Source organism: Camarhynchus parvulus, chromosome 2, assembly GCF_901933205.1.
Source record: "Camarhynchus parvulus chromosome 2, STF_HiC, whole genome shotgun sequence".
Lineage (NCBI taxonomy): Eukaryota > Metazoa > Chordata > Aves > Passeriformes > Thraupidae > Camarhynchus > Camarhynchus parvulus.
Genome location: NC_044572.1, coordinates 150,390,775 through 150,417,442, shown reverse-complemented (window position 1 = coordinate 150,417,442; position 26,668 = coordinate 150,390,775). Strand labels below are relative to the sequence as shown.

At 52.7% G+C, this 26,668-nt stretch overlaps 2 protein-coding genes across 3 annotated transcripts in view; both read left to right on the top strand.

The window, feature by feature from the left end:
* Positions 1 to 3,165, top strand: part of ZC3H3 (zinc finger CCCH-type containing 3) — a 127,001-nt gene extending 123,836 nt beyond the window's left edge. For both annotated transcript variants that reach the window (XM_030971857.1, XM_030971858.1), the window contains 2 exons: positions 1,676 to 1,750; positions 1,906 to 3,165. In XM_030971857.1, the coding sequence (XP_030827717.1) occupies positions 1,676 to 1,750; positions 1,906 to 1,937 (107 nt within the window). In that variant the 3' untranslated portion in view covers positions 1,938 to 3,165. The remainder of the gene's footprint in view (positions 1 to 1,675; positions 1,751 to 1,905) is intronic.
* Positions 3,166 to 6,091: 2,926 nt separating this feature from the next.
* MAFA (MAF bZIP transcription factor A) lies at positions 6,092 to 8,190 on the top strand. The gene has a single exon (XM_030971702.1). The coding sequence runs from the start codon at positions 7,141 to 7,143 to the stop codon at positions 8,005 to 8,007; it is 867 nt and encodes a 288-aa protein (XP_030827562.1). The 5' UTR covers positions 6,092 to 7,140; the 3' UTR covers positions 8,008 to 8,190.
* Positions 8,191 to 26,668: the final 18,478 nt, after the last annotated feature.

The window sequence follows — 26,668 nt, the reverse complement described above, 5'->3', positions numbered from 1 at the left end:
AATCTCTTGGAAATCAAGCATGGATGCTCTGGAAGTATCTTGGCCCCGTGGGCTCTGTACAAAAGTCAGGAAGTTAATTATGGTCGAATTAAAAATCACCTTTTCCCTTCTTCTCCCAAAGAAATAAATCCATATTTCTACTTCTGTAATCAAACCTGCTTTGAGCTGCCTCATGGATATCAGCTAAGGAAGTTTTCCCTGGCTCATTCAAAGGGAATTGAGCTCTTCCCACCATTCCTATTGAACTCACACCATGGGGCGGGAATGTGGAGTTGCTGATTTTGACCCCTTGAGGTGACAACCAGCAGCTCCGGACCCTCATTCCAGCAACCGGGCTGGGATTCGCAGATCCCAGGCTGGAAAAAACACTTGGCTGGATGCCAAAGGGAAAAATTGGGAGGGTGGGGATGCAAGGGTGTTTTGCTCCGTGTCACCATTCCCAAATCCCAGCCGGATTTGGCTGCGTTGCCGGTGAGGAATATCCAGATCCGCCGTGTCTGCCGTGCATCCCGCTGATGTATGGGAGTTATATTAAGGGTGGAAAGGTGCTAAATGAGCCCTCTTTATTTTCCATAAATTAACTCCACAGCGATGAATCACTGCCAGAGCGCCTTCGACTGCCAGCAAGTTTGTTTATCCAAGTTGGAAAGTGAAGGAAAACTCTTGGAGACTCCCCGTTGTTGGGTCCTCACCTGTCCTGCCTCTCCTGCCCCCAAAACTTTCTCCTTTGGGCTCTCAAGGCTGCTTGAAGGTGTCCTTGGTCCCACCTCCAGGTTGGGTTCATTGTTTGGGAAGTGCCATGCAGAATTTTGCAGGAACACGGGCAACAGAACATCTGAAGGGAGTTTGGGCTGGATTCCCTCCATCTTCTCCACGACCTTCTCCACCTCCATTAATCCCAAGTGAAGGGGAACTTTTCCCACTAAACCTGTGGGTCCTTTTTCTTCTGGGAAACCTCCACTTTTTTCCATCCTCATTCATCTTTGTGGCCAAGTGGCCACCACTTTCCTTCCCACCCATCACTCTGGTACATGGAACCCCATAAACACCTCCCCAAACCCTTTGGGGAGGGAAAACAGGAGAACCTGCAGAAAGGTACTCCCAGTGTTGTGCTTAAAACAGAGAAGGATTTCACTGTGTCCACCTTGGTCCATGGGACGATGCTGGACTTGTCCTGGAAGGAGGTCACCTCCCAGAGGCACTTCATGGTGTTTTGGCTCTACATGAGCATCCAGAACCCTCTTTGGAGGACGCACCATGTTCCAGCAAGCAGAAGACATCACCTGGAGCGTCCTAAATGGATGCTGGGAATGCTTAGGGGGATGACTGCTGAGGCTCAGCTCTTTACGGCTCCATCCCAGCACCAAAGCAGGTCCTGATGTTCATCGGTGGGAAGGTTTGGATCTTTTTTAATTCTCTTTTTCACCCATAACTTGTGAATTTTGCAGCAGATTTGCTGCTCCATGGTGGGGAGCGTCCTCTGAGTACCACTTGGAGGAAGTTGAGGATGCTCAGGGATTTGGGGAATGAGCCACCTCCATCCTTGACATGGCCAAGGGGGATGTGAAGCAGAAGAGGAACTTAGGACACTCCTACACTTGCATTCAATGGGATTCCCAAGATGACCCGAGCCAGCCTCAATGACTTTCTCCTCTTTTCGTCCTTTCCTTCCCAGGCAACACCAAAAGGAGGAGAATGTTCCCAAGGACATCCCTGCAGGATTCCGAGAGCTCCCTTGTGGGTAGCAGAGGTGAGTCCAGTGGGTGCTGCCAGGGTGGAAAACCACCCACATTCCTGATTTCCCAGTGCTTTAACCCCCTCCCATGACCAGGCAAGGAGAAGCCTGGGAATATCCAGCTGTGTTCCCCCCTTTCCCACCATCACCATTCCCTTCCCTCCCTTCAGGGAAACGGCTGCAGATCAAGCCCCGGCTGTGAGTCCATCCCAATCCTGTGGCAGCCGACCAGCTCAGGAACTGGAGAGCCAGGGAACGACCTGGCACCTACCTCAGGATGCCATGTCCAGACATGGCACCCCCTCTCCTCCTCCTCTTGCTTTTCCGGGATGTCACTGCGACACGGAGCCGGGCAGCAGCGTGGGAATGCACCGCTCGTTCCTGCAGGGGAGCAGCTTTGTTTGGAATCTTTGATTTGACCAATAAATGACCTTTTCAGATGGTTTGTTGAAGGCAACTCCTGCCACCTCCTTGGATGCTTGTGGGGCTGGGAAGAGCTCCCCATCCCCATCCATCTTCTGGTGCTGTCCCAGCCGCAAGGACAGGATAGGGGGACCTGAGGTGGTTTAATGCCATCAGGTGACATTCCCACATCCAAGTTGGGATGTGTCAGGCAGGGACAAGTCGCTGTGCTGGCATGTAATTGGGTGTAAAGCCCCCACAGCCCTGATCCCACCATTCCAAGAGCCCATCCCGCTCCATGCCCTTGCTTTTGGGAGGAGATTTCCTGGAGCTGAGAGTATCCCTCATGGAAGTGTGTTGGGAGTGGTGCTGAGATCACAATCTGCATTTTGGGGTCTCCCTGAATTGCACCCGACCCCCTCCTCTCCCTATCCCAGCAGGGGTTTGGGCTCCATTGGGAATGCCAAGCCAACTCTCCAGGGTTTGGGGGTTTTTGGGGGCTCTCCAAATCCAAGCAGGGACAGAATGAAGGAACACTGGAACAATGGGGTTTTGCATCCATAGGTACAATTCCCAAGGGATTTTTGGGTGCCAGGGGCTGTTCTCCCACACAGATGCGATTTGTAGGATTTGCTCATCCACAGCCCCTCAGGCAAAATCCTGTGGGGAAAAGGTATCAGAGGGAATTGGGAAGGACTGGAGTTCCCTGGGGATGCAGGATCCAGGTGTGATCAGAGATAGGGTAGGAAATGCCAGTGGGTCGTGGCTTCACCCCCCAAACAGGTCCCCACAGGGGGGTTCCCTTCACCAAGTGACCCCCATGGAGGGGTTTTGTCACCATCCCAAATCCACAACATCCCCTAGGCACTGGAGGACCAGCAGATCCTCACCCTGGGATGTTGCTTGTGCCCCAGGGTATGTCCAACGAGTTGATTTTTAATAAAAGCATTGTGGTTTTTGTTGATATGAAAATGTCTTTTGTTAACTCCCATGTTTTGATATGTAAATAAAAGAGTTTCCTCCCCTGGGATGGAAAAGCCTCCCTGTGGCTTTCCTCTTTTTTCAGCAGTGCATGAACATCCCATCAAATATCCATCCAAATCCAGTGGAGGAGTCACTCTGATCCCTAAATCCTTAGTTTTTTAATCATTAAAACTTTCCACCCAGAAACAATGATTCTTCACGTGGTGGTATCCTAAAAAAAACCCCTAACTAAGTTCCCTAAAAGCCACCCTGGAGGAGACGGTGCTGTTGTGAATCCTCAGGGATGTCCAGTGGTGGCCGGGAGCTTTGGTTTTCCCTGGATCCCTAACGAGGATAATCCTCGTGCTGCACTAATTAAAGGAGGCAATGAGGAGCGGTGGCTCCACCGGCACCGCTGCTCCCTTCCCGGGGAGGATTGGAATTTCCAGCCGGCTGTCGTTAAAGCTCTGCTTGGGGGTGATTAATTTCCAAGCAGGGATAAACGCGGCCCCTGGAGAGGTGTCACTGAACTCCGGTGGGTTCCCCCTCTGTCTCCAACATCCTCAATTCCTCGGCAGTGGGTTCCAGTGGGATTTATCCCTCCTCGCTGTGAAGCCGGGGGTGCGCTCTTGGGCTCGGGGACCCGCCAAGGACATTTCCGGGGGGGTGCCACGACTGGGAGGTTGGCACAGGGTGGAGTTTCTGGAGGGCTCCATAAACATTTCCCGGAAAAACCTTCCCGTGGCGGGTGCTGCTGGCAGCGCTCTTGGTCCCCTGCCGGGGAAGCAGGTGCCCGGGTGAACGTCACCCGCCGGGATCAGTTTTCTGCCTGTCATCGGGGTGGCTGTTCTCTGCCCTCCTCCTTCTCCACCTTCTCCTCCTCAGCTTCATCCTCATCCTCCTCCTAATGTGATTTCCACCCTCCGCCCCAAAATTCCTGACCCTGCAGCAACACTGGGTTGTGGGGCAGGTGCTGGTGGAGCATCACCAAGATGGTCCCACCCTCTCTCCGTGGGGTGCATCGTGGTGGACACCACCCTCCCATGGGGTGAGGTCACTGTCCCCAAGCCAGCAACACCCCAAATGGGAGCCGTGTGCCATCCAGGGAAACTGAGGCAGCCCCAGGTGGGCACCCAGCCCTGCTCCAAGGAGTGATGGGGCACACGAGCTCTAAAACTGAAAGGTGACGCCATCCTGCCACCATCCCGAGGCCACCAACCTGGTTATGTCACTTGACTGCCTGTGAGTAAACTTAGCTGACGGGCCCGGCGTGGCGGGGAGGGTTGGGGACATGCCATGGGCATTTCCTAAAAATACCCCGGGGGTGTCGCTGGGGAGCCACGGCCCCATTGGAGCCCGGCCCAGTCCTAATCCCCTGGTGGCTCCTGTCCCAGTGTGGGTGGCAGCTGCTGGTGTGGAGCAGCTCTGGGGAGCTCTGGGGAGGATCGTGGTGCCAGGGGAAAGGAGGTGGCACCCCATCTTTTCCCAGTGCAGGATCCCAGTATCCTGCTATACAGGCGGGATGATGATGGATTTAGGGTGACACAATGAAGCAAAAAGGGTTAAAACCACCCCACAAAAAAGGTTTTTTGTTGTCCACTTCTTTGCCCCCTCCCTCAAGTCATGCTCAAGTTTGGGGATTCCAAAGCGGGGTATCTGTGTCCAATATGGGATAACATCCAGGATCACCAGGGAATGGGGGTCATGTTTAGGGCTTTGCCTGCATCCATGACCCTTCCCAAGGGGAATAAATGTTCCCCCTGCCCTGACCCAATTAGCAGCAGAAAGATGGACCCTCCCCAGAGGCCAGATCCAGCATAAGCAATAATGTGAGATTTTAATTGCTGAAGTTGCAGTGGGATAAATGTTTTAATCCTCAAAAACCACATTTTTTTGCATTAATTTGACCCTATATCCAAAGGGTCAGTTAGCAGCCATGGAGAGCAGTGTCCCCTGTCCCCAAGTCCCCAAGCAGGATTGGCTGGATGAGGGGAATGTCACCCCCCACATCCTGCAGCCAAGTTGAGATGTAGTGGGACCCAAGATTCATCCTGTGGGTGACAGAGACAATCCTGGACCCCCAGGGGATGAGTGGGTGGGTGTTGCCAGCCTCTGTGGGATGAACCTGCTCATCCCTTGGGATTAGGTGGGAACGCTCCATGGTGTTCCCTGTGCCTCGGTTTCCCATTCCTGTTCCTCCAGGCTGCAGCAGCCCTGAGGTTGCAGATAGAGCAGCATGGCCACATCCCAACCAGGGCCTCACCCAGGGGTGGCATTAGCACCCCAAAAACCCCCTGACAAGCTGTCTCTGAGTGCCAGTGACACATTTTCTAGGTGCTGAGATGGCAATCCTGGTCCTCCATCTGGTGACACTCTCATTCATGGGTGGATGTCACCTGTGCTAGGTGCGATGCCACCTCCGAAACCAGAGGCAGCACTGGAGTACAGAGGTGCACGTGGCTGCAGCCTAACCACCAACAGCTTATGGAAAATCCCGAAAAATCCCCAAAATTAAATTTATTTGACTTTTTGCAAGGATGGAAGTACTCCGGGAAGGATCCTGGTCTGTTCCTGAGGTGGGGAAGGGGCTGCATTCCGACGCTGTGGTCCCTCAGCGAGGTGGCACCAAACCCAATTTAGGCTCAGTAACTCCTTTTTGGATATTTTCCCTTTTTGGGGAGTAGGAAATCAGGATTTCTAGGATGTTTCTCCCCACTCCACACTCAGTTCGGGGCGGAGGGTGGGAGATGAAGCCCCACCTTGGGATGCGCAGGCCGAGAGGGTCCAGGGGACACCCGGAGCATTCCTCCCCTCCGGGGATTGACAGCTGCCCCGGGGGCGTTGCCATGGGGATATGAAAATCCAAGAGGGTTCTCGGGATGCTGATAGGCTGGAAGCGCTTAGCCTCGCCTCAGTAGGCGTGGCCGTGCCTCGTTTTCCCCGTATAAAAAGCGGCGAGTTCCATTGAGCTCCCGGCGGCGGCGGCGCCGGTCGCGGGCAGGGGCGGGCAGGGGAGCGGCCCCCGCCCCCAGGGCGCCGTGTCCCGGCGGGAGGAGGAGGAGGAGGAGGCAGGAGAAGGCTCGGTAGCCCGGGGAGGTGGGGCCGGGGCAGGTGCCAGGGGAGGCAGGAAGGGGCGGGCAGGGCGCTGCCCGCTCCTCGCCATTGGGAACCGGCCGCAGGCAGCGGCGGAGCCCGCCCGGCCGGAGCGCAGAGCCGTGGCGCTCGGAGGAGGGTCCCGGAGCGCAGCAGCCGAGCCGAGTCCCGACGGAGAGAGGTGGCTGCCCCGCAGCCCTCAGCGGAGCCCCGGCTGGGGACCCGGAGCCCGGCTGAACCGCAGCGCAAAGTCCCGTCCGAGGCGAGCACCGGAGCCCGGCTGAGCGCCGCAGCAGAGCCCCGGTGGAGGATCCCAGAGCCCGGCTGAGCCCCGCAGCAGAGCCTCGGCGAAGCGTCCCGGAGCCCGGCTGAGCCCCGCAGCAGAGCCCCGGCGAAGCGTCCCGGAGCCCGGCTGAGCCCCGCAGCAGAGCCCCATCTCGGACGCCTCTGAACCTCCCCGCAAAGTCCCATTGGAGCGTCCCGGAGCCCGGCTGAGCCCCGCAGCGGATCTCGGTCGGAGCGTCCTGGAGCCCCGCTGAACGCCGCCGCAAAGCTCCGTCAGAAGGTCCCATAGCTCGGCTGAATCCCACCGCAAAGTCCCGTCGGGACTTCCCGGAGCCCGGTGAGCCCTGCAGCGGAGCCTCGCCGGAGGGTCCCGGTGCCCGGCAGCAGATCCCCGTCCGAGGGTCCCGGAGCCCCGCTGAACCCCACGGCAAAGCCCCATCGGAGGGTCCCGGACCCCCGCTGAACCCCACGGCAAAGCCCCATCGGAAGGTCCCGGAGCCCCTCTGAACCCCACGGCAAAGCCCCATCGGAGGGTCTCGGGGTCCGGTCTGGGCAGCCGCTTGTGCCGGAGCCCGCTCGGAGGAGGCTCCCGGAGCCCGCGGGACCCTCGGTGAGCGGCGGTGCCCGGGGGCTCCCCCCCCCCGGTCCCTCCATGGACTGAGATGGCCTCGGAGCTGGCCATGAGCGCGGAGCTGCCCACGAGCCCCCTCGCCATCGAGTACGTGAACGATTTCGACCTGATGAAGTTCGAGGTGAAGAAGGAGCCGGCGGAGGCGGAGCGGCTGTGCCACCGCCTGCCCGCCGGGTCCCTGTCGTCCACCCCGCTCAGCACGCCCTGCTCCTCCGTGCCTTCCTCGCCCAGCTTCTGCGCTCCCAGCCCCGGTGGGCAACCGGCCCCCGGCCCCCCGGCTACCACGGCCGCTTCCCTGGGCTCCAAACAGCAGCTGGAGGAGCTGTACTGGATGTCGGGTTACCAGCATCACCTCAACCCCGAAGCTCTCAACCTGACGCCGGAGGACGCGGTGGAGGCGTTGATCGGTGCCCCTCACCATCATCATCATCACCACCAAGGGTACGAGCCCTTCCGACCTCAGCCCTTCGGGGGTGAGGAGCTGCCGCCGGCCGCGCATCACCATCCCGGCCATCACCATCATCATCATCACCACCTACGCCTGGAGGACCGGTTCTCCGACGATCAGCTGGTGAGTATGTCCGTGCGGGAGCTGAACCGGCAGCTGCGGGGCTTCAGCAAGGAGGAGGTGATCCGCCTCAAGCAGAAGAGGAGGACCTTGAAGAACCGGGGCTACGCTCAATCCTGCCGCTACAAGCGGGTCCAGCAACGGCACATCTTGGAGAACGAGAAATGCCAACTGCAGAGCCAGGTGGAGCAGCTCAAGCAGGAGGTGACCCGCTTGGCCAAGGAAAGGGATCTGTACAAAGAAAAATATGAGAAGTTGGCCGGCCGGGGCTTCCCGCGGGAGCCCTCCCCATCCACCGCCCCGAAAGCCGCCGCTGACTTCTTCATGTGAGCCGGGCTGGTGGGATGGGGTGGGATCCCCTTTTTTTTTTTTTTTTTTTTTTCCTCATGCGGGGAGAGAGCAAACCCGCCGCTTATATTTAAAAAGAAAAAAAAATGGAAAAAAATTAATATTATGAAGTCCCCACTCAAATTTTGGGGAGGGGAAGTTGAACTCCCTCCCTCCCACCATGCACCCACCCATCGGGACTCGGGGTGGGGGGTCCCGGGGTGGGGGAGTGGGGGGCAGCCCTGCATGCGGGACGTGTACGGCCACCCGCCCCCCTTCCCGGGAGCATCAGCGCCATCCAGGTGGCTTCTCCCCACCTTTCCCTGCGGGTTTTCCCCTCCATTGGGATTTTTATTCTTCGAGGGATCCCCACGGATCGGCCGGGGGGGTCCCCGGCAGCGCTGCGCCCTGCCCGGCCCCTCTGCCCACCCCCCATTCCCGGCCGGCAAACCTGAGCCACATTTAACTTATTCACCCTTGTAAATATGTAGAAAATTAGTTCGTTTTTTGCCTTTTTTGTTTCTCTTTCTTTTTTTTTTTCCTTGAGCCTATATTTTGCTTGGTGATTTACGAGAAAAAGAAAATGAACAAAAAAAAAAAAAAGGAAAACCAACAAAAAAACCCTAAAATCCTTTAGAAAAGAGAAAAAAAAATTACACGAGTCTTAAAAGTTTGTATGTAATAGCATGCAAATAATATCCGAGTTAATTTAACGATGTTGGGAAGAAGCCGAATGCACTATATACAGGAATCGATTGGGTGAAATAATACTGTTTTATAGAGATTTAAAATTATCTATGCTCTTAAAAATAGTGGGGAGGGGCGGGAGGGGAAGAGGTAACAATTTTAGGGTGACCTGAAAGGCAATATAGTAATATATGGACTGCAAACGGTTGGCTGCTATCTCACTATGCACCAGATTTATTTATTAACCCTCGGGAAACGGAAAATCTTATTTTAACCTCGATGTTTGGAGAAAAAGAAAAAAAACCAGACGGCAAGAAAATGCACATTATTTGTTGTGGAAACAAGAGGAAAAAAAAAAGGATTAAGAATTCGTGCAATCGTTGGAGCGAAAGCGGGACCGATCCTGTGCGGAGGAGCGGGGCGGGTTTGTTTGTTTTTTTTTTTAAACGAGTTGCTTATTTAAAAAAGGAGAAAAAAAATTAAAAAAAAACAAATTTTGGGGGGGGAAACAAAAGGGTCCTGCGGACAAAGCGAGCTTGGGAGCCTGGTGCATTTTAGGGACTGATCGTGCGAAGCGTTTTTAACGACCTGTTGTTTCGATTTGTGACGGTTTTAATGATGTTGCATCAAGATAAAAACTTATATTCAACTAGAACCTGGGTCGGGTTTTCTCTCAACTTTTGGGGGGTGTCCCCGCATCATCGGGGTTTTGTTTCGGGGTTGTTTATTGTCCCTTTGATTCCCGGTGCTGATGCAAAACCTTCCCCGAGCTCCCGCTGAGATAAGTCCGGTGTTGAGCATCGCCTCTGCCTCATTGAACTCTGGCTTTTCACTTCTCCTGCCTTTTTTTGTTTTGTTTTGTTTTTGTTTTGTTTTTTGCAGCCGGGTTCTGGGTGTTTTTGGTTTTCTTTCCCGGCTGGAGGGTCCTGGAGACCTTCATCCCTGCAGCTGCTGGGGAAGTCACCGGATCCAGTTTGGTTCCAGCTTGTCCGACACCGTCCCGATGAGCCGCTGGCTTGATTTTCAACGGTAATAAATTATTTTTCTTTCCTCTTTTGGCTTCTCCCGCTTGAATTTTTAATTAAAAAAGGACCCCTTAACAAACCAAGCCCACACCTTCCCTAATCCAAGCTTTTGGGCTGATATTTTACTGAGATTTGTGGGGTTTTGGGACTGTTTTTAAGGATATTTCTTTGCCGCAAACCCCAAGCACAGCTGCTGCTTTTCCTGGACTCAGTGGGACAAATTCCAACACAACCCTTGGTACAACACATTTTTTGGGCATTTTATATGCCTTTTTAATATTTTGGTATAGTTTCTGTCCTATATTTTTGCCCAGGCTCAGCTGTGGCAGGTCCCCAAGCTGTGGTGTGTTCCCTCCTGCCGCTTCCATAAATCTCCGCTGTGCTCATGTAACCCCCTGGCTTTTCCTTGGATTTGTGGGGTGCCTGCAACTCCCCAACTCTCTGGTCTTGCCTTTTCTGCACCCCCAAACCTCACTCCCCTCTTTCTTCATCTTTTTCTGGCTTTTTGGTGTCTTACTGTGTGACCAGAGGATTTTTGAGCAGCCTGAGCTCGGCTCAATATCGGACTTGGATTTTGGGATGGGAGCTGGGATGCAAAGAGGGACATTTGTCCCAGGGCTGGACAAAAAGGGGGGTTTGGAAGGTGGGGGGTTCACCCCTTATTTCTGTATTTATTTAGATCCAGGGGAACTTTTGCAAACCTGGCTCTAAATAAAATTAACTTGTGCAGCCGCTCGTGGGACATCGTGTCCTCGAATTTTTTGGCGCTGAATCACAGCTTCCTGGTGGGTAATTCCCTAATTTTCCTCCCAATATCCCTTTCTCTTGGCATATATTTTTGGGGGGAGAACACATCCAGCTGCCTGGTCATGACCAAATAATAATTTGCGGAGGAAAAGGTATTTTCGGCTGGTACCTTCCCCAAACCAGACTGGGAGATCTCGGTCCCCGCTGTCTAAATCTTCACTCCTGGATCTTTCTCTCCTGGATCTCCATTCCCTGTTGGCACATCCTGGGGGTCACTGCCCCTTTTCCCAGCTGGGCTGGGGCTGGCTGGGGAAGCAGAGCTGACTTTGGGATCTGTGTGGGGTTTTGTGGGAGCTCTGTCCCATTGGGTGTCACCCCAGGACACAGCGCGGAGCCCGCGAGGTGACCGCGATCGTCTCCCGCTCCGGAATCCTTTCCCCTCTTCCGTGGCACAGCAAAGGCAGCGATTTAAGATTCCAAATTTTCCCCTTTGCCTCCTCCTTTTTGTTTTATTTTGGGGTGCAACAACCTGGGAAAGATCCCAGATTATTTTGGCAATCCAGGCTTTATCCCTTCCTCTTTATCCCGAAGGGATCCCCAATTCCGTGCGCTACTGTGATTTATTTTTTTAGTTCCCCACTGATTTTTTTAAACTCAGACCCTCCTTGAAATCCCCTAATAGCTGGAGCAGGACACAGGGTGTTGCTGCCACCCATTAGTGTTGGTCCTCCATTGGGAGACCCCATCCCACATTTTTTTTGGGAGATTACAGGGTGGAATTGCAGCCTTCTGCCCCATCATCCTGACTTTCTCCGTGCTCCTGAAGCTCCTGGCTTTCTGGGATTTGGCTTTGCTGAATAAATAATAAAACCTAAAGTAGTTTAAGCCAAAATTTGGCTGGTTTATGACTTGTCTCCTTTTTGGGGCTGAGTGCCCCCTGCACCCTGGGCTCTGGGGGGTGTCTGGGTGGTCCCTGCTTGGGTTTGCAGCGTTTTTTGGGATGGCTGAAATATTTGCAGGATCATATGTGTGCATTCCAAGCATGTTGGCACATGTTTTGGGATGGGGATGTGGCAGGACAGGGTCGCGTGTCACCCGTGTGCCGCAGGACTGCGACATCCGCAGGTGCCACCACGTCTGCTGCAGGAGGACGTGTGGCGCTTGGGGTCACTCTGACCTGGTTTCAAAGCTTTCCCCTCATTTTTCCTGATCCCTGAGCGGGGCTGGAGCCTCCTTCTCCATCTTCCTGCTGCTTTTTGGGGGTTGCAGCAGGACCTCAGGGCACCACGCCGTCCCTCCTGTGAGGATCTGCAGTCCTGCCGCTCATCCTGGGCATCTCCTGCACCCTCAGCTCCATCCTCAGCCTTTTCCAGGGGTGGAAACAGCAGCCCAATCCAAAAGGATGCTCCAAGGGCTGCCTGGCACTTTGGGTGGGGACATGGGGACAAGCCCTGGGGGTCCTCTTCATGTCCCCCTCCTGCAGAGCTCCTTAACCCCGTTTCCAAGCTTTACTTCCTCACTCAGTGGGCATCACTGAGCTGCGAAATGCCTGGAATTCCTCCAGCTTCCCAGTCCGTGGGTTTTCCACAGGGCAGAGGGGTGATTTTGGGGGGTGCTCACCCCCAAACACAGCAGTACCCTGGAGCACCTTATCCATGGATGCTCGGGATTGGGCACAGCCCCTGGCAGAGTCCCCTCGAAGCGGTGCAGGGTGCTCCGTGCCACCTCCAAGCAGGAATTACCGGGATCGCTGGAATCGGGTGGAAAACTACAAGAAGATGATCAATGCAGCATCTCCAAAATTGTCCCTCGCTCCTTCCTCCTCAGTCATTGATGCTCCCACCCCACAGGTTTGTCCCAAAACTGCTCTGGTGTTCACACAAATCCCGACATCTCCACAAATCCCGACATCTCTACAAATCCTGACGTCTCCGTAAGGTGAGAACTCCAGTCCTGGAATTCAGTCCTGGGATGGAAGCAGGTTGGGCTGCTGGGCATGGAGGAATGTGGGGTAATGTTCACTTAAAAAGCAGGAACTAATTCGAATCTCAGCCAAATTAATCCTGGTCAAAAAAAAAAAAAAAAAATCTTGGATTTGTCTCCAACTCAGGGCTGAGCCACTGTGAGCAGAGCCTGGGCTCGGTTTGGAGCTGGAATTTTTTGGCTCGAGTAGATCTTTATATTCTGGCTCAGCCACAGTTTGATTTTTGCACATTCCCTCCTTTCCATGCCCTGTGTCTGCCTGCCTCCTCAATATTCCCGCATCCCTGGTGCACAAACACAAACCTGCCCATGTTATATAAAAATATATTTATATAAAATAAATTTATCCCCATTTATCACCTTGGTAGAACAGAGCTCTGCCATGGGCTCATGACTCTGGCACTGCACAGCCCATCCTGAAGGCTGGAATTTTTTCCAGCTCTCTGCCTTCCCCCAGCCAGCAGATCCCAGTTCCACTGATGCCATCCCTAAACTCAGCAGGAAGTGCGGTCCTTCCCAAAATACAGGACGTGGAAAACCCTCCTGCATAACATGTACAGCACCACAGCTGGGATTTTATCCCAAATTCCTTGGGTTTGGGTGGGTTTGTGTCACCCAGGAGTGCTGCTGCTGCTGTGGGAATTGGGATGCAGGTAGTTGGATCCAGAATATGGGTGTGGGATGCAGGAGGAGGGATATGGGATACAGGAGGTGGGATGCAGGATGCACAGATACAGGACATTGGATGTGGGATGAAGGGGATACAGGGATACAGGACATTGGATGTAGGATTCAGGATATGGGATGCAGGAGGTGGGATGGAGGAGGTGGGATGGAGGAAGTAGGATGCAGGATTTAGGATGTGGGATGCCAGATATGAGGATACAGGACATTGAGTATGGGATGCAGGGGGTGAGATGTGGGATGCAGGTATTGGGATGAAGGACATGGGATGCAGGATGCAAGGATACAGGATTTATCATTGGGTGTGAGATGCAGATGGTGGGGATATAGGGTACAGGATGCAAGGATGGAGAATATTGGATGTGGGATGCAGGATAAAGGATGTGACAAATAGGCTATGAGAATTGGGATGTAGGATATGGGGCATAGGAGATGGGATATGGAATGTGGGATATGGGATGCTCCCTGCAGCAGGCTGCGTGCTGGTTGTCACTGCCCCTTAATCCAGGAGAAAAGGGAAGCTCTGGATTGTGAGGATCACGAATGAGCCTGGCCCAGCCCAGCCCACCCTTCCCTGGCTGCATCGAGGATGCAACACCAGCAAATCCCAGGAATTCCAGCTCATACCCATCACTGCCTGTGTGTGTGCAGGCGGTGGGATAAAGCAGGTGGGATGTGGGATGCAAGCTGTGGGATGCAGGATGCGCATCCACGTGTGTGCAGGGAGAACAGCTCACTGCCAAGTGGGAAACATTCCAGGACAGCGTCAGTCCTCAGATCCAGACGTGATCAGATCCTGCCAGCCAATGCCCTTTGCTATCTCAGCTGTCTGGGAAGTGCAGCTTTCCTTGGAGTCGCCATCCCCAGTGCCTGGGAATGCCCTTGTTCCCCTCTCCATCCCCACAACTCCGTGTCCCTCCTTGCCAAGCTCCCAATTGAATCATCAGCTCAGTGTTTAATTACCCACACCATAAACCCCAAAGATTCCCCGGGTTTTAACACCCCTCCAATTCTTCCTTTCCATGGATGAGAGTGGAGGGAAAGCAGAGGGAGCATCTTCCCACCCCCACCAGGTTATTTATTCATGGAAAAGGCCGAGGCTGGAGCGCGGCTCCGGCACAGCCCTGGCAGCTGGCGGCTCCCTGGGAGCTGTAATTTGCACAAGCAAAAATAAACTAATTGTTATTTTCCATTTACATAAAGGGAAGGGAAGAGAAGCTGGAAGAGAGGGGGAAGGAGGCCGGGAATGTGAAGGGAATGTGCTGCCAGCTCCTTCTGGGAGAGCTGTGCCAAAGTACCGGCTCATTCCCTGCTCCCGTGGGGCTCATCCTGCCTGTCTGGTTGCTGGAGGAGTTCAAATTTATGGAAATGATGGCACTGGACCATCATCTTCCTCACCACAGAGTCAGGGCCCACTTCCAGGGGTGTGTAGCCCATCCCAATGAAGATGCAACACAACAGGAGAGAGAGGACAACCACTTCCATCAGCTGGGTGGGAGGAAAAACCTGCTGGCATCAGGACAGATTTGAGGGATGGATGGAGATTTATTTGGGGTTTTCACTTTTGCCGTGGTGTGCGGATCCAAAAGAAGGGCCTGGGCATAGAATCATGGAGTGTTTTGGGTTGGGAGGGAACTTAAAAATCATCCAGTTCCAACCTCCTGCCATGGGCAGGGACACCTTCCACTATTCCAGGTTGCTCCAAGCCCTGTCCAACCTTGCCTTGGACACTTCCAGGGATGGGGCAGGCACAGCTTTTCTGGGCAACCTGTGCCAGGGCCTCCCCACCCTCCCAGGGAAGAATTTCTTCTCCATATCCCATCTAAGCCTGCCCTCTGGCAGTGGGATACCTCAGGTCTTTGAGACTTTAACCCTTTTCCCAAGTGACCGTTGCTGAAGGGCACCTGATGGGGATGTGTTTGTGGATCTGGGCTTGGGATGGAGGTGGGAGTGAGGATAAACAGCAGAGGGGGGTGGGAATGCTCCTTTCTCATCAACTCTGTGCAGCCGGAGGATTCCTTGGACCAGGGAGGAAGAAGAAGAGGTTTCCCAGAGAGGCTGTGGATTCCCCATCCATGGAAGTGCCCAAAGCCAGATTGGATGAGATTGGAGCAACCTGATCTAGTGTAAGGCATCCCTGTCCGTGCCAATGGGGTTGGAATGAGAGGATCTTTAAGGTCCATCCCAACCCGAGCCATTCCAACAATTTTATGAAGAACACATCCACGACCTCATGCACTGGATGGAGACTGGAGATGCTGTCACCAGCAGTGTCAGCACAGGAGAGACCCCTTCCATGCTGCCACATCTTGGGAACCTTTGTCATAACACTTGGAACGAAACGTCGCGGGCGTTTAATTCCGATTTACGCCGACAGGTCCTGTCCGTTAATTAAATATCCATTGATTGTTCGGAGAACACTTCCTTGGGTTTATCGCGTTTCTCCGAGACAAATCAAATTGCCACGTCATTAACTTCCAGCTCTCCAATCCATACATAATTACTGCCTTATTAATACCTCCGAGTTACGAGGAAGTTTGAGGCAATTAATATTTGTGGGATAGTTTGTATCAAGTTAATTCCATCAGGGTTATGTTAATAATGCGGACATCTAATAAGCTGGATAATTAACGTCTTTCTCGTTAGCATCTTCTCAGGTGCCAGTTAAATGTCAGGACAGGCTTTGTGGCCGGGCTGTGTTTAATTAAACTCGTTATTACAGAGGGATTCATGGCTGTTACATGTGAACGGAGCCAGGTAGGACCAGCACGTGGTTCCTGCCCTGCTTGGGCTTTGGATGCAAAATGGGTTTGGGGATGGATTGGAAATGGGATTTAGGGGCTGTTCCAAGTCTGGACACAGGAGAGTTTTTTGCTTGGCAGGAAGGTCAGGATATGGTCCTCGTCAGTGTTGGTCTTGCTTGACTCAGAGCAAGGTTTGGATTTAAGGGATGTTCTTCCAAAAAAGTGGCAAAAACCATGGGCTCCCTGATGTGGACATGATTAGAAGAGTGGGGAAAGTGCTGGGAGCATCTGTGACCACATTCCCCAGCAAGACCAAAAATGGTCCAAAACCTATCCCCATGAAAATTCAGGCAAATTTTAGGCTCAGCTTTAGCCCAAATTTGAAGTTTTTGTTGGGTTTCTTCCTGAGATGGCAGGAGTTTTTCCAGTGCACCCCAGCCCTTGGGATCATCTCACTCCACGCTGCTTCCCTGGGGTTTTCCTGCTCCCTCATCACCATGGAGTTCTTGGCCATAAGAACTTCTCTGGGAGACCTGACTGAGCCTGCATCTCCCTGCCCACAGCCTTCCCTCCCCTGCTGCTCATGAATAAAAGATGGACCCCGTCTACCTGGCCTGTTTGTCCTCGTGAAAAATTCATTGGCTGCTGATTAAGTTTTAAGGAAGGGCCGTGTTGCTCAGGTGGGTCGATGTTCTCCAGCTGCCCAGAGGGGTGGGAAGCTGTGGAGTTGGGATTTGCCCCCTCTGCTTGCTCTGGAAAAGGAACGGGGGAGAGTTTTGCTCCTTCCCAGCTCCTGGTTGGGATCCCGGCAAGAAATGCTGGAATAGTGGGAAAAGAAGGACCCAGGCTGGGCTTGGTTCACATTTGGGAAGGTGATGATCCACGCCAGGCCCAGAGCACACCAGAAATTGTGGAATTTGGGAAAGGAGACACAAGCCATGACCACAGAGAGGAAAGAGGCCCCAGGTGACCTGAACAAGGTCTTCCATCCCTGGAGAATGTGGTGACCACTGAGGCTCTGCCTCAACAGAGGGACAGCATTTGCACTGGAAAAAAGGAGGGAATTAACCAAAATTAAAATACTTTTCCTTTCTGATTATCCATAATCCCTAAAATAAAGGCTCTGCTGCTTATTTCTCCCCTCCCCTCCTCTTGTCTCACTCCAAGGGCACAGAGGAGATGCTCAGGAGCTCATTTTAAATTGCATTTAGGAGCTTATTTAATGTTATCCCTAAAAATGTTCCTGCTGGAGACGGCTCCTCATGTTCCCTCTTCTGGGACAGACTGGGGAAGGAGAAGAGGGAAGAATCCTCCACCACTCCATGTGTGGGGGCCGTGCTCATGCTGGCACCACAAAGTTGCCTCCCTGGTCAGAGATTCCTGCTCCATAAATATTTAAGGAAGCAGTGTGGGGGTCCCAGGGGTCTCCTGGGACGGGTCGTTAGTGCAGGACGAGGAAGCATCGGACAGAGAGCAGAGGAGGAGGGGAAAAAACTGCAACGAAAACCAAGCAAAAGCTGCCAAAGCCACAAGGTCAGGGATGAAATATTCATGGAGCCATCCGTGCTGGAAGACAGGTGTGGAGGTCCTGGGGAGGCTGCGGAAACCCCGCTCTGGCTTCCTTCTCTCTCGTCATCAATGCTCAGCCAGCAGAGTTGGGGGCAGTGGTTAAAGATGTATGAGCCCAGTTGTGCAACAGCTGGACACATCTGGCACCTCATCCCCCTGGTGCTCCTCTCCTGTGCTCTGTAAAAGATGGATGGGGGGATTGGGAGGGGACACTTGGTGGCCACTGCGTGGGCTGGGCCCTTCGGGAATCACAAGGAGAAATGGGATTTGGGATGGGGATGGTTGGATGGGAGGGATAGAGGTGGTTGGATGGGAGGGATGGGATTTGAGATGGAGGTGGTTGGGTGGGAGAGACAGATGGAGGTGGTTGGATGGGAGGAATGGGCTTTGGGATGGTGTTTTTTGATATTTAGATAGGTGGTTGGGTGGGACAGATGGGTTTTGGGGGTGGAGGTGGTTGGGTGGGAGGGATGGGTTTTGGGATGGAGGTGGTTGGATGGGAGGGATGGGCAGTGAGATGGAGGTGGTTGGGTGGGAGAGATGGGCAGTGGGGCGGAGGTGGTTGGATGGGACGGATGGGTTTTGGGATGGAGGTGGTTGGATGGGAGGAATGGGCTTTGGGATGGAGGTGGTTGGATGGGAGGGATGGGCAGTGGGATGGAGGTGGTTGGATGGGAGGAATGGAAGATCTACCAGAAGGGATGGGCAGTGGGAGGGATGAATGCTGTTGAGTTGGAGAGATGGGCAAAGGGTTGGGGTTGGTCATTCTGCAATGGATGGATGGATGGAAGTGGTTGTGGTGTAGGAATAGGTGATGGAATTTAGGAGTTTGGGTTGGAGGGATGAGCAATGGGGAGCAGGTGGGCTGTGGGAGGAACGGGTAATGGGATGGAGGTGGCTGGATGGGAAAGATGGAGCCTCAGATGCAGGTTTTTCCCTCTATTTCCCTTTTTGGGAAAGTTGTGTGTCCTGCTTGGCCCCTCCATGTCCTGTCAGAGCATCCCACAGGCTCTGCACCAGACAGCCTTCCCAAATCCCATCTCCAGCTGGGAATTCAGCCCCATGCCCATGAACCATCACCTTCCTTCCAGGTCACCACATCTCCTGCCAGACCCGACCACCCTAGAGATGAAATTCCTGAGCCAGGTGTTGAACCACCTCTTCCTAGAAATAACACCCCATTTTCTTACACAAATTATTTCCTTTGCCTCTGTGGAAGCTCATTAGAATTCTTGAATGTAACCACACAGATCGATGACGTGCTGGGCCAGCACATGGCAGTCAATTCCTGTTTTCCAGGAGACTTTTCCTCCCTGTCTAATCAGGGAAGGCAACGTCTTTCTCCCTGATTTTTGCTATGGTATTGGTCCCCCGCTGATTAATTTCCAATGGGTCACCTCAGCAGGGAAGGAGGCTCTCCGGTTTAATTAGGAATGGGTAATATGAGTGTGGATTATCCCGCAGCTGTCCAGTGTTATTGTGGATGAGTGCCAGGAGTTTCAGCCTCTCCTAAAATAAAATTCAAAAAGAAAATTCTTGGAATAAAAGTCTTTGTGCTTATCAGGTCAGTGTCCAGCTCAGGAGCTGATTAAGCGGCTTCACTGCCACCTGCCTGAGCCCACAGGCAGCTTATCCCAGGCCTTTCCACAGGGAGCTGAGGTCGGGATGCTGTTCCCAAAACGGTGAGTGCCACCAAATAGTAAAGGATGGAACAACTCTTCGCTTTATGGGAATTTATGGGATGGGAGGGCAGCATCCTTGCATTGCCCCTGTGCTCTGCTGTCCCCCAGAAGCATTCTGACACTCAGATCCGTGCACACACCCTCATTCCTGTCAGTTTTCCCAGCTCCGGGTCTCCTTGCTGGGAGCTGCCGAGTCAGCAGGCCGCACATCTGTAGCGCGGGATCCACCGGAGGATGATATTAATCAGGATTTTTTCCTCTTGGACTTTGGCAGCTTCCCGGTGCTCGCAGCTGTGCCCGCGCCCTGGGAAATCAGCTCCGGTGACTCCCGCGCTGCCGGCTGGGAATGCTCCTCATCCCCAGGAGCTTTTGGGCTGTGGGCACAGATGTGTCCCCTCCCACGGATGAGCAGGGAAGAGGGGAGGAGCTGTTAATTCCCTAATCATAGTGGTGCTGTCTTCGCACCCTTTCCATGCAGCTTCATCCCTATCCCTTCTCCTTGGTGCTCTTGGAGCACCTTTGGATGTTGTTTCCATCAAGGAGAACGTCCTGGACCAAGCAGCATCATCCTGGTCCCAAACCCTCCCCATGATGCTCGGAAGGAGGGAATAAGGTGTTACGGAATATGGGAAACTTGTTATGATGGGGACCTCCCTTCCAAGCATGGCATCTCATGTGCCACTCCTGACATCCCGCATTCTTCATCCGGAAGCTGGATAAGGCCTGTGGGGTGGATAATTAGGATAATGAATTGCCCTAAGGCAGTGTTAGCCTCGGTGGGAACCGTGGGAAGGCTGGAGGAGAATCTTCTCCCACTAAGAACCTCTAATCCCATTCTTGGAGAATAAATTGTCCCAGTGCCTCAGTTTCCCTGGATGCAAACAGCGATGTGTGGGGTAGATCAGTGACATGGCCCATCCTGAGGGAAATATTACGTTTTCCAAGGGATTTTTGAGGCAGGGACTGACATGTGCCTGTTCTTTCATCCCTATTTTCCATCACCTGGATCTCCAACTTCCTTTCCCTGACATCCTAACAGTGGTTGTGGTTAGGGGCAGATGGGAAAATGGAGTCTGGGGAGGGATTTTGTTCAACCCACTCATTTTGTTTTTGTGCTGTGCTCCCTTCCCTATGGACACAGGTTCTCCACAGGGGTTGGAAGCAGGAAAGGCGCAGGTAAGGGGGGGAATTCTCTCTCTCTTGTGATCCCTTTGTGTCTCCGTGTAATCAGCTCTGGTTTATTCTCTTTGATTTTTTTTTTTTGTCCTTTTTGTTGTTATTTTTCATTTTTCCTTAGTGTCAGCGTTTTCCCGCCCCAATCTCTCCCTTCCCCTGGGATTCACCAGAAACCTGAGACTGGGAATTATTCAGGATGCAAAGGGCTGTTAGTGGGTCACTGGTCTCCTTCCATGACATCTTCCAACTTCCAAGCCCTTAACCCTTCCCAAGCCACAGGAGGAATCCTCCACACTTCCCCCTTTCCCCCACGCATATCCCCATGGAAAAATTCCTGTCAAGCCTGAAATCCTACAGGCAGAAGGGCCAGATAGGATAGGTTTGGGTGAATTTGGGCTGAAAAACAATGACTTTGTGGCCGTTGGAATGCTGGATGCTCTGCTGGGAGATGTTATGGGGAAATTATCACACTTTTGGGAATTTGGAATACCGGTTGTGGGTGGAATGGGGTTGGGATGAGGATGGGACGTTGGAAGATGCTTGGATAGCTTTGCAGGCAGCACAGCCCTATGGGCAAAGCCAGAGCAACAGGAAATTTTGGGGCTTTGGGAAGAGTTTTAAGCACTTAAAAACTTAGTGGGGAAATTGTTGCTGCCAGCAGCAAATCCTCCTGGGATGTTGGGGGCAGACTCGAGGGCACAAACAGGTTAGGAAATATTGGAGCAGGATTTGGGGCAGAAATCTTTCCACGGATGGAGATGTGAGGATCTGGGCATCAGGGAGGTGTTGAGATGTTGGAGCATGTCCAGAGAAGGAGCTGGGGAGGGTCTGGAGCACCAGGAGTGGCCGAGGGAGTTGGAATTGGGGAAAGGCAGGCTCAGGAGGGACCTTCTCCCTCTCTGCAATTCCTGGAAAGGAGGGTGGAGCCAGGTGGGGATCGGGCTCTGCTCCCAGGGAACAAGGGACAGAACAACAAGAAATGGCCTCAAGTGGTGTCAGGGCAGGTCTAGGTTCGATATTAGGGAAAATTTCTTCATGGAAAGCATTTTCCAGCCTTGACACACCTACCCAGGGCAGTGGTGTCACCATCCCTGGAGGGATTTAACATCCATGTGGATGTGGCACTTGGGGCATGATCAGTGGTGGCCTTGGCAGAGCTGGACTTGTTCTTGAAGGGCTTTTCCAACCTAAATCATTCCATGATTCCACGATGGATGGATGACAGTGAGCTGTTGGCCACCACATGTCCCTACCAAGCTCCTCTTGTCCCTCAATCCCCACAACTCCTCCTGCTCATGGAGAAAAGCCAATTCCCTACAGTTTTGTCTCTTTCACTTTCCAAAACAAGAAGGAATAAATCCATGAGGATATGGAAAAGCAGGAAAAAAAATCCATCACTTTCAAAGGCAGCCTGGATGTTTTTCCAGCATTTGGGAGGTGTGTGTTTCTCTCCCAAATTGTTTGGCACCCAGGGGTATCGGGAGCACTCAATCTCAACCTTTTTGATCTGCTCCCAAAAAATTCATCAGAGGATGCAGAAAAGTGGATCAGCTCTTAAGCGCTGCATCAAGAAAGTTGCAGTTTAAACAGATTTTATATTATTTTTTTTTTCATCACCAGAGTTTCTAGGAAATTTAAAAAAAATTCCATGGAAGTGAAGAACAAGGCAGATCTCCTGATAAGCAAATAAAATTATATGAGATAAACCCCCAAGGCCTCTTTAGCCACCACAGCTGAAATATCAAATTTTTAGGCTTCCCTAGCCTGGACTGTGAGGAAAACAGAGGTGGAGGGACTGAAATATTTGCTGGTGGTTTTAAAAGCAGCCACTTTTTATACTGAAGGCTTCTCTGCACCTTGTGGTGACACAAGTGGTGTGTGGCTAAAAAGCCACCTGGGTTGTCACTCTAATGGAGTTAAATTCGCTTGGAAAAAAAAGAATGAAAATAAAAATAGCCATGAAAATATTTAAGAAAAAAAAAAAAAAAAAAAAAAAAAAAAAAAAAAAGAAAAGCAAACCTGGCCAGAGTCCATAAAGCAAAGAGCTGAGCAAATTGGGGCAATTGTCAAGGGAGGTCAAAGCTGTCACCTGTCAAAGTTGGCAGTTTCCTCTAGAAAGACTTGATGCGAATCCTCCCCCCAGAACATGGGCAGTGTCCAGGGGCAGCTCTGCTCTCCTGATGTGCATCTTTTCTGTGGGATGAGTTTTGCCTACGCAGCCACGGCCGATTTTACATCACAGTGAGCATCCAGCAGCTCCTCTCCTGCTCCTTTTCCTGGTTGTGTTTGGATCCAGTTTGGGTGATCTTTGCTGGCAGGGTGGGAATGAGGAATATGGGATATAGGATCAGCAGCTGGCTCTGCTCCAATGTGCCGGAGAGAGGCAGCACAGGGGTTAAAACATTCTCCACCCCAAAAAGGAGCCATGTAGCTCCTAAGGACACCTAAAACTTCCACAAAAAGGAATTTTCGAGGAAACCACGGAGATGCTCCAAGGGATGGAGCCCCTCTGCTCTGGAGCCAGGCTGGGAGAGCTGGGGGTGTTCACCTGGAGAAGAGAAGGCTCCAGGGAAACCTCAGAGCCCCTTCCAGCACCTAAAGGAACTCCAAGAGAGCTGGAGATGAGGCTTGGAGTGGAAGGAAAAGAGGGAATGGCTTCCCACTGCCAGAGGGCAGGGTTGGATGGGATACTGGGAAGGAACAACCCCTCCTGGAAACCTCAGCAGAGAGGTGGAGGGAGGAGGAGGAGGAGGAGGAAGGAAACAATTCCCCAGCTGCTGGAGATGTTTCCTCCACGTGAGCACTGCTGTGGCTCCAGGGATTTGTCCGGCATGTCATTCTCCTTGGCACTGGAATGACCTCAGCTCCCTCTTGGCTGGTGCTCCAAACCTACTGTTGGCCTGCGAGAAAATAATAAAGAATTAATTAAGACCCAGCTCTCATCAGTGTTAATGCTTCAGAGCCCCTTTAGCCACCGTTCCAGGGCGTTCCAGGTGCTTTTGCCTTATGAAATAATCAGGATGGAGATGCAGCCAGAGCAGTGGCCTCAGCTCTGAGCACTGATCACAAAAAGGGTCTGAAAAAAAAATGGATTTCAAAGATTTCAGTCCTCTATTTTCCTCATCACCCTTCTCTTCTCCCTTCTCTGCCAACATTTACTCTTCCTCTTCCTCTCCCCCCAGGAATTCTGGTGTTTCACTGCTGTTTAAACTCCCACAGCACAAATCTTCTCCAGCACAGACCTCAAGGGTGTGAGTGCTCTGGTGACATCCTCTAGGAGATATTCCCAAGCTCTGATAACCCTGCAAACCTCCTTCAGAAGATCACAGCATTCCCATGGCATCTCTATCCACAGGACCCCCACCACTGGGAAATCTCATCCCAAACAGGTCCCACTCATCACTGGGAGAAACACCAAACCTTTGGACCATCAGGACAACTCTGGATTTGCGGCTGACCCACCACACCTGAGCCCTTGGAGCATCTTTGTGGCTCTCTGCTTCCATGAGGTCACCAGAGAAGGCCTGAAGGACTGGTTTAAGGGAATGTGAATTCCCTTAAAAACTCCTTGGTGGATAAAAACTCCTACAAGATGTAGAAAGTTGTTGGCTGTGGATCCACGGGGTGCCAGTGTGAGTAACCACCAGGAGCATGGGAAGGGTTTTTTTACTCCTTGGTGGTCGTTGTCCAAGGTTTCCAGCTCTTCTCAGAAGAGGCCATGCTGCTCCAAAGGGTTTTCTGACTTGAAAAATCCCTCTTTTTTTTCTTATTGGGAATTTTAAGGGTTCTGCTCCATGATGAGGTTTTCCACAGGCTCTTTCAGAGGAGCTGGAGGGGATGTGGGTTGGGGAACATGGATTTCTTTACATCAGAGATAGCAAGATAACTCTTGGATTAAAGAGTTGTCTGGACTTGAAGTGCCCATGTCCTTATCCTGGACTGAGAGGGAATGAGGACTGGGAATGAGAAGGTCAGGAATTCAAAACTGTGGGGCAAAGCCTTAAGATCCAGTGCAGCCAGAGCTGGTTTCTCATCCCAGCAGAGCAAAAGGGGCTCCAGGACCTTGCTTATTCCCACCAGGGACTCCAAGAATGAGGATGGAATCAGGCTGTATCCTCAGAAACGGCTGTGTCCGCAAAATCTTTGGGAAGATTCAGAGCAGCAACTGCTGGTGGCAAGAGGCAGCACAAAGAAACTCCATGGGGCATCACAGAACAAGCTGAGCTTGGGGGAATTTCTTAATCCCTCTCCTTACTCAAAGGCTGGATTTTGCCTTCTCCATCACTCCGGAGAAAGGAGCCCTGGGTGCTGCTGGCTTGGGATGGGACTTGGAGCCAGAGCCTGGTCTCTGAACACAAGATCAGCTTTGAGGAGGAGAAACTGAGAGCTGGGAAATGCTAAAAGAGCCATTAAATCATCTGCTCCATCCCCAGCAGGGCTGGTGGGATTGTCCCCCCGAGGCGGCTGGCATGGAAATGCTGCTGTTGTGGGGTTTTCATGGAGATCCTCTGGGAACAGCTCCCTGCCAAGTGTGGGAAACTCTGTGAAATCTCTACCTTTTGCTTCTCATTAGTGCAGCCTAATCATCCCCCTTTTCCCAGGGGGATTTCTGCCCTCCAGGCACACGAGACCTTTTTTCCATCTGCCTTCCCAGCTGTCTGCCTGCCCAGGTCCCTGCAGGTCGGTGCTTACCCGGAGGGGATTTTTTTCCAAGCCTTTGGGTCCTGGCAGCCCCCAGGGCAGGACAAGAGGCAGGAAGAGCAGTTGAATGATCGGGCAGGATGCAAACAAAGGGAAATGGTGTCCGAGGAGGATTGTCCTGCCTCAGGAATTCCCCTGGAACACATCAGGCAGTTTCATGTGAGGCTCTGTCCTCCCGAGGCCTGGCACCACCTTTCCCAAGCTGTGCAGGAGCTGGAAGCCAGGATTGTCTCATTCCCTGTGGGACAGCAGAGGTGTTCATGTGTTTGCTTCCCAATGGGCAGCTCCTGCCACTAAAGGCATCGGGATGTAGAGCCTGTGTCAAAGTGGAAGGATGGGAATGGGGACTGGATGGTTCAACCCCAGAGCTGGGGGAAATTTGGGATGAGAAGGTTTGTGGCTCCTCTGGACAAGCAGGAAAGATGGATTCTCTGTAAGAGAGGAGGGAAAGGAGCTGAGACTTCAGGTGAGATGTGATGGGTCTGCAGTGGGTTTGCCAGAGGGTTTGGAAAGCTGTGCAGAGCTGGAAGAACAGGGAAAGGGATGTTGGTGCAACACCTATGGATATGGGCTCACCATGACTGGAAATAATCCAGTGGCCACCCCAGTCTGGGAGAAAATTTTTTTCTAATCAAACCCAGAGCTGGCAGAGCTGGCAGGGGTCTCTCCTCTGAGGGAAAAGCTGCTCCCAACACACCTCCTTCCTCCTGGGAAATGACCCACATTCCTAGGATCATTGCTTTGCTTGGGCATAGGAACCATCCCCTGGTCCAGCAGCTCCTGTGAGGAACAAAACCAGGAGTGAAAGCTCCAGTTATGGAGTCTGGCAATAAAAACACAATCCAGAAATAACCAAGGTGGATTCAGACTGTGAACGTGTGCTGTGAATCCAATTTAAATTGTAAAATGTTTAGGGAGCTGCCTGCTGGTGACAAGGACCTGCCCTGCCCTGCCTGCAGTGCTGCACGGAGCATTCCAGGGGATGGCCAGGTGCTGTCACTCCACCTGCGACAGTGACAGCAAAAACTGACCAAAACACTCATGAAAACATTGGAATGGTATCTCTGAGGGGTCCAGAGGCTGTTTATGTCCCAGAGAATGTGAATCCAACATGGGGAAACAGGGAGATGCAGATAACAACCGGCTATGTCCCAAATCCCTGGAGCCACTTCCTCCTGCTGGTTTGGACCCTGCTCTGTCACCTGCTGGCACCACATTTATCCCTTCCCATATAACACGGCGGGGGAGCTGGGACTGGATTCTCTTTAAGGTCCCTTCCAACCCAATCCACTCTACAATTCTGGGATCACTTCACAGACCCACAAGGGGTGAGGTGAGGCCAGGACGCCGCGTGGTTGCAATCCCAGAGGACTCCCCACGGCTCCCAATCCCTTTATCTCGGGATCAAGAAGTTTGGGGCCGCATCTGCCAGCCTTGTGCTGCTGGCATCACGCTGCTGCTGAAGCGGCAGGATGGGGCAGACCGTGGGAGCGACAGCACCGATCTTCCACCCCGAAAAAAACATCCTGGGATCAAACACGCTGATGCTTCTCCCTGTCCCGTGGGGTGAGGTCCCCACGGCTTCCAGCGTTTTTCAGCCTTGCAGCCCTCTGGGTTAACCCGGGAGCATCCTCCTCCCTCCATCCCTCCCTCCCTCCCTTCCCTC

Excerpts from the sequence above, each read along its gene's own strand:
- MAFA (XM_030971702.1), top strand. The coding sequence starts at position 7,141 with ATGGCCTCGGAGCTGGCCATGAGCGCGGAGCTGCCCACGAGCCCCCTC.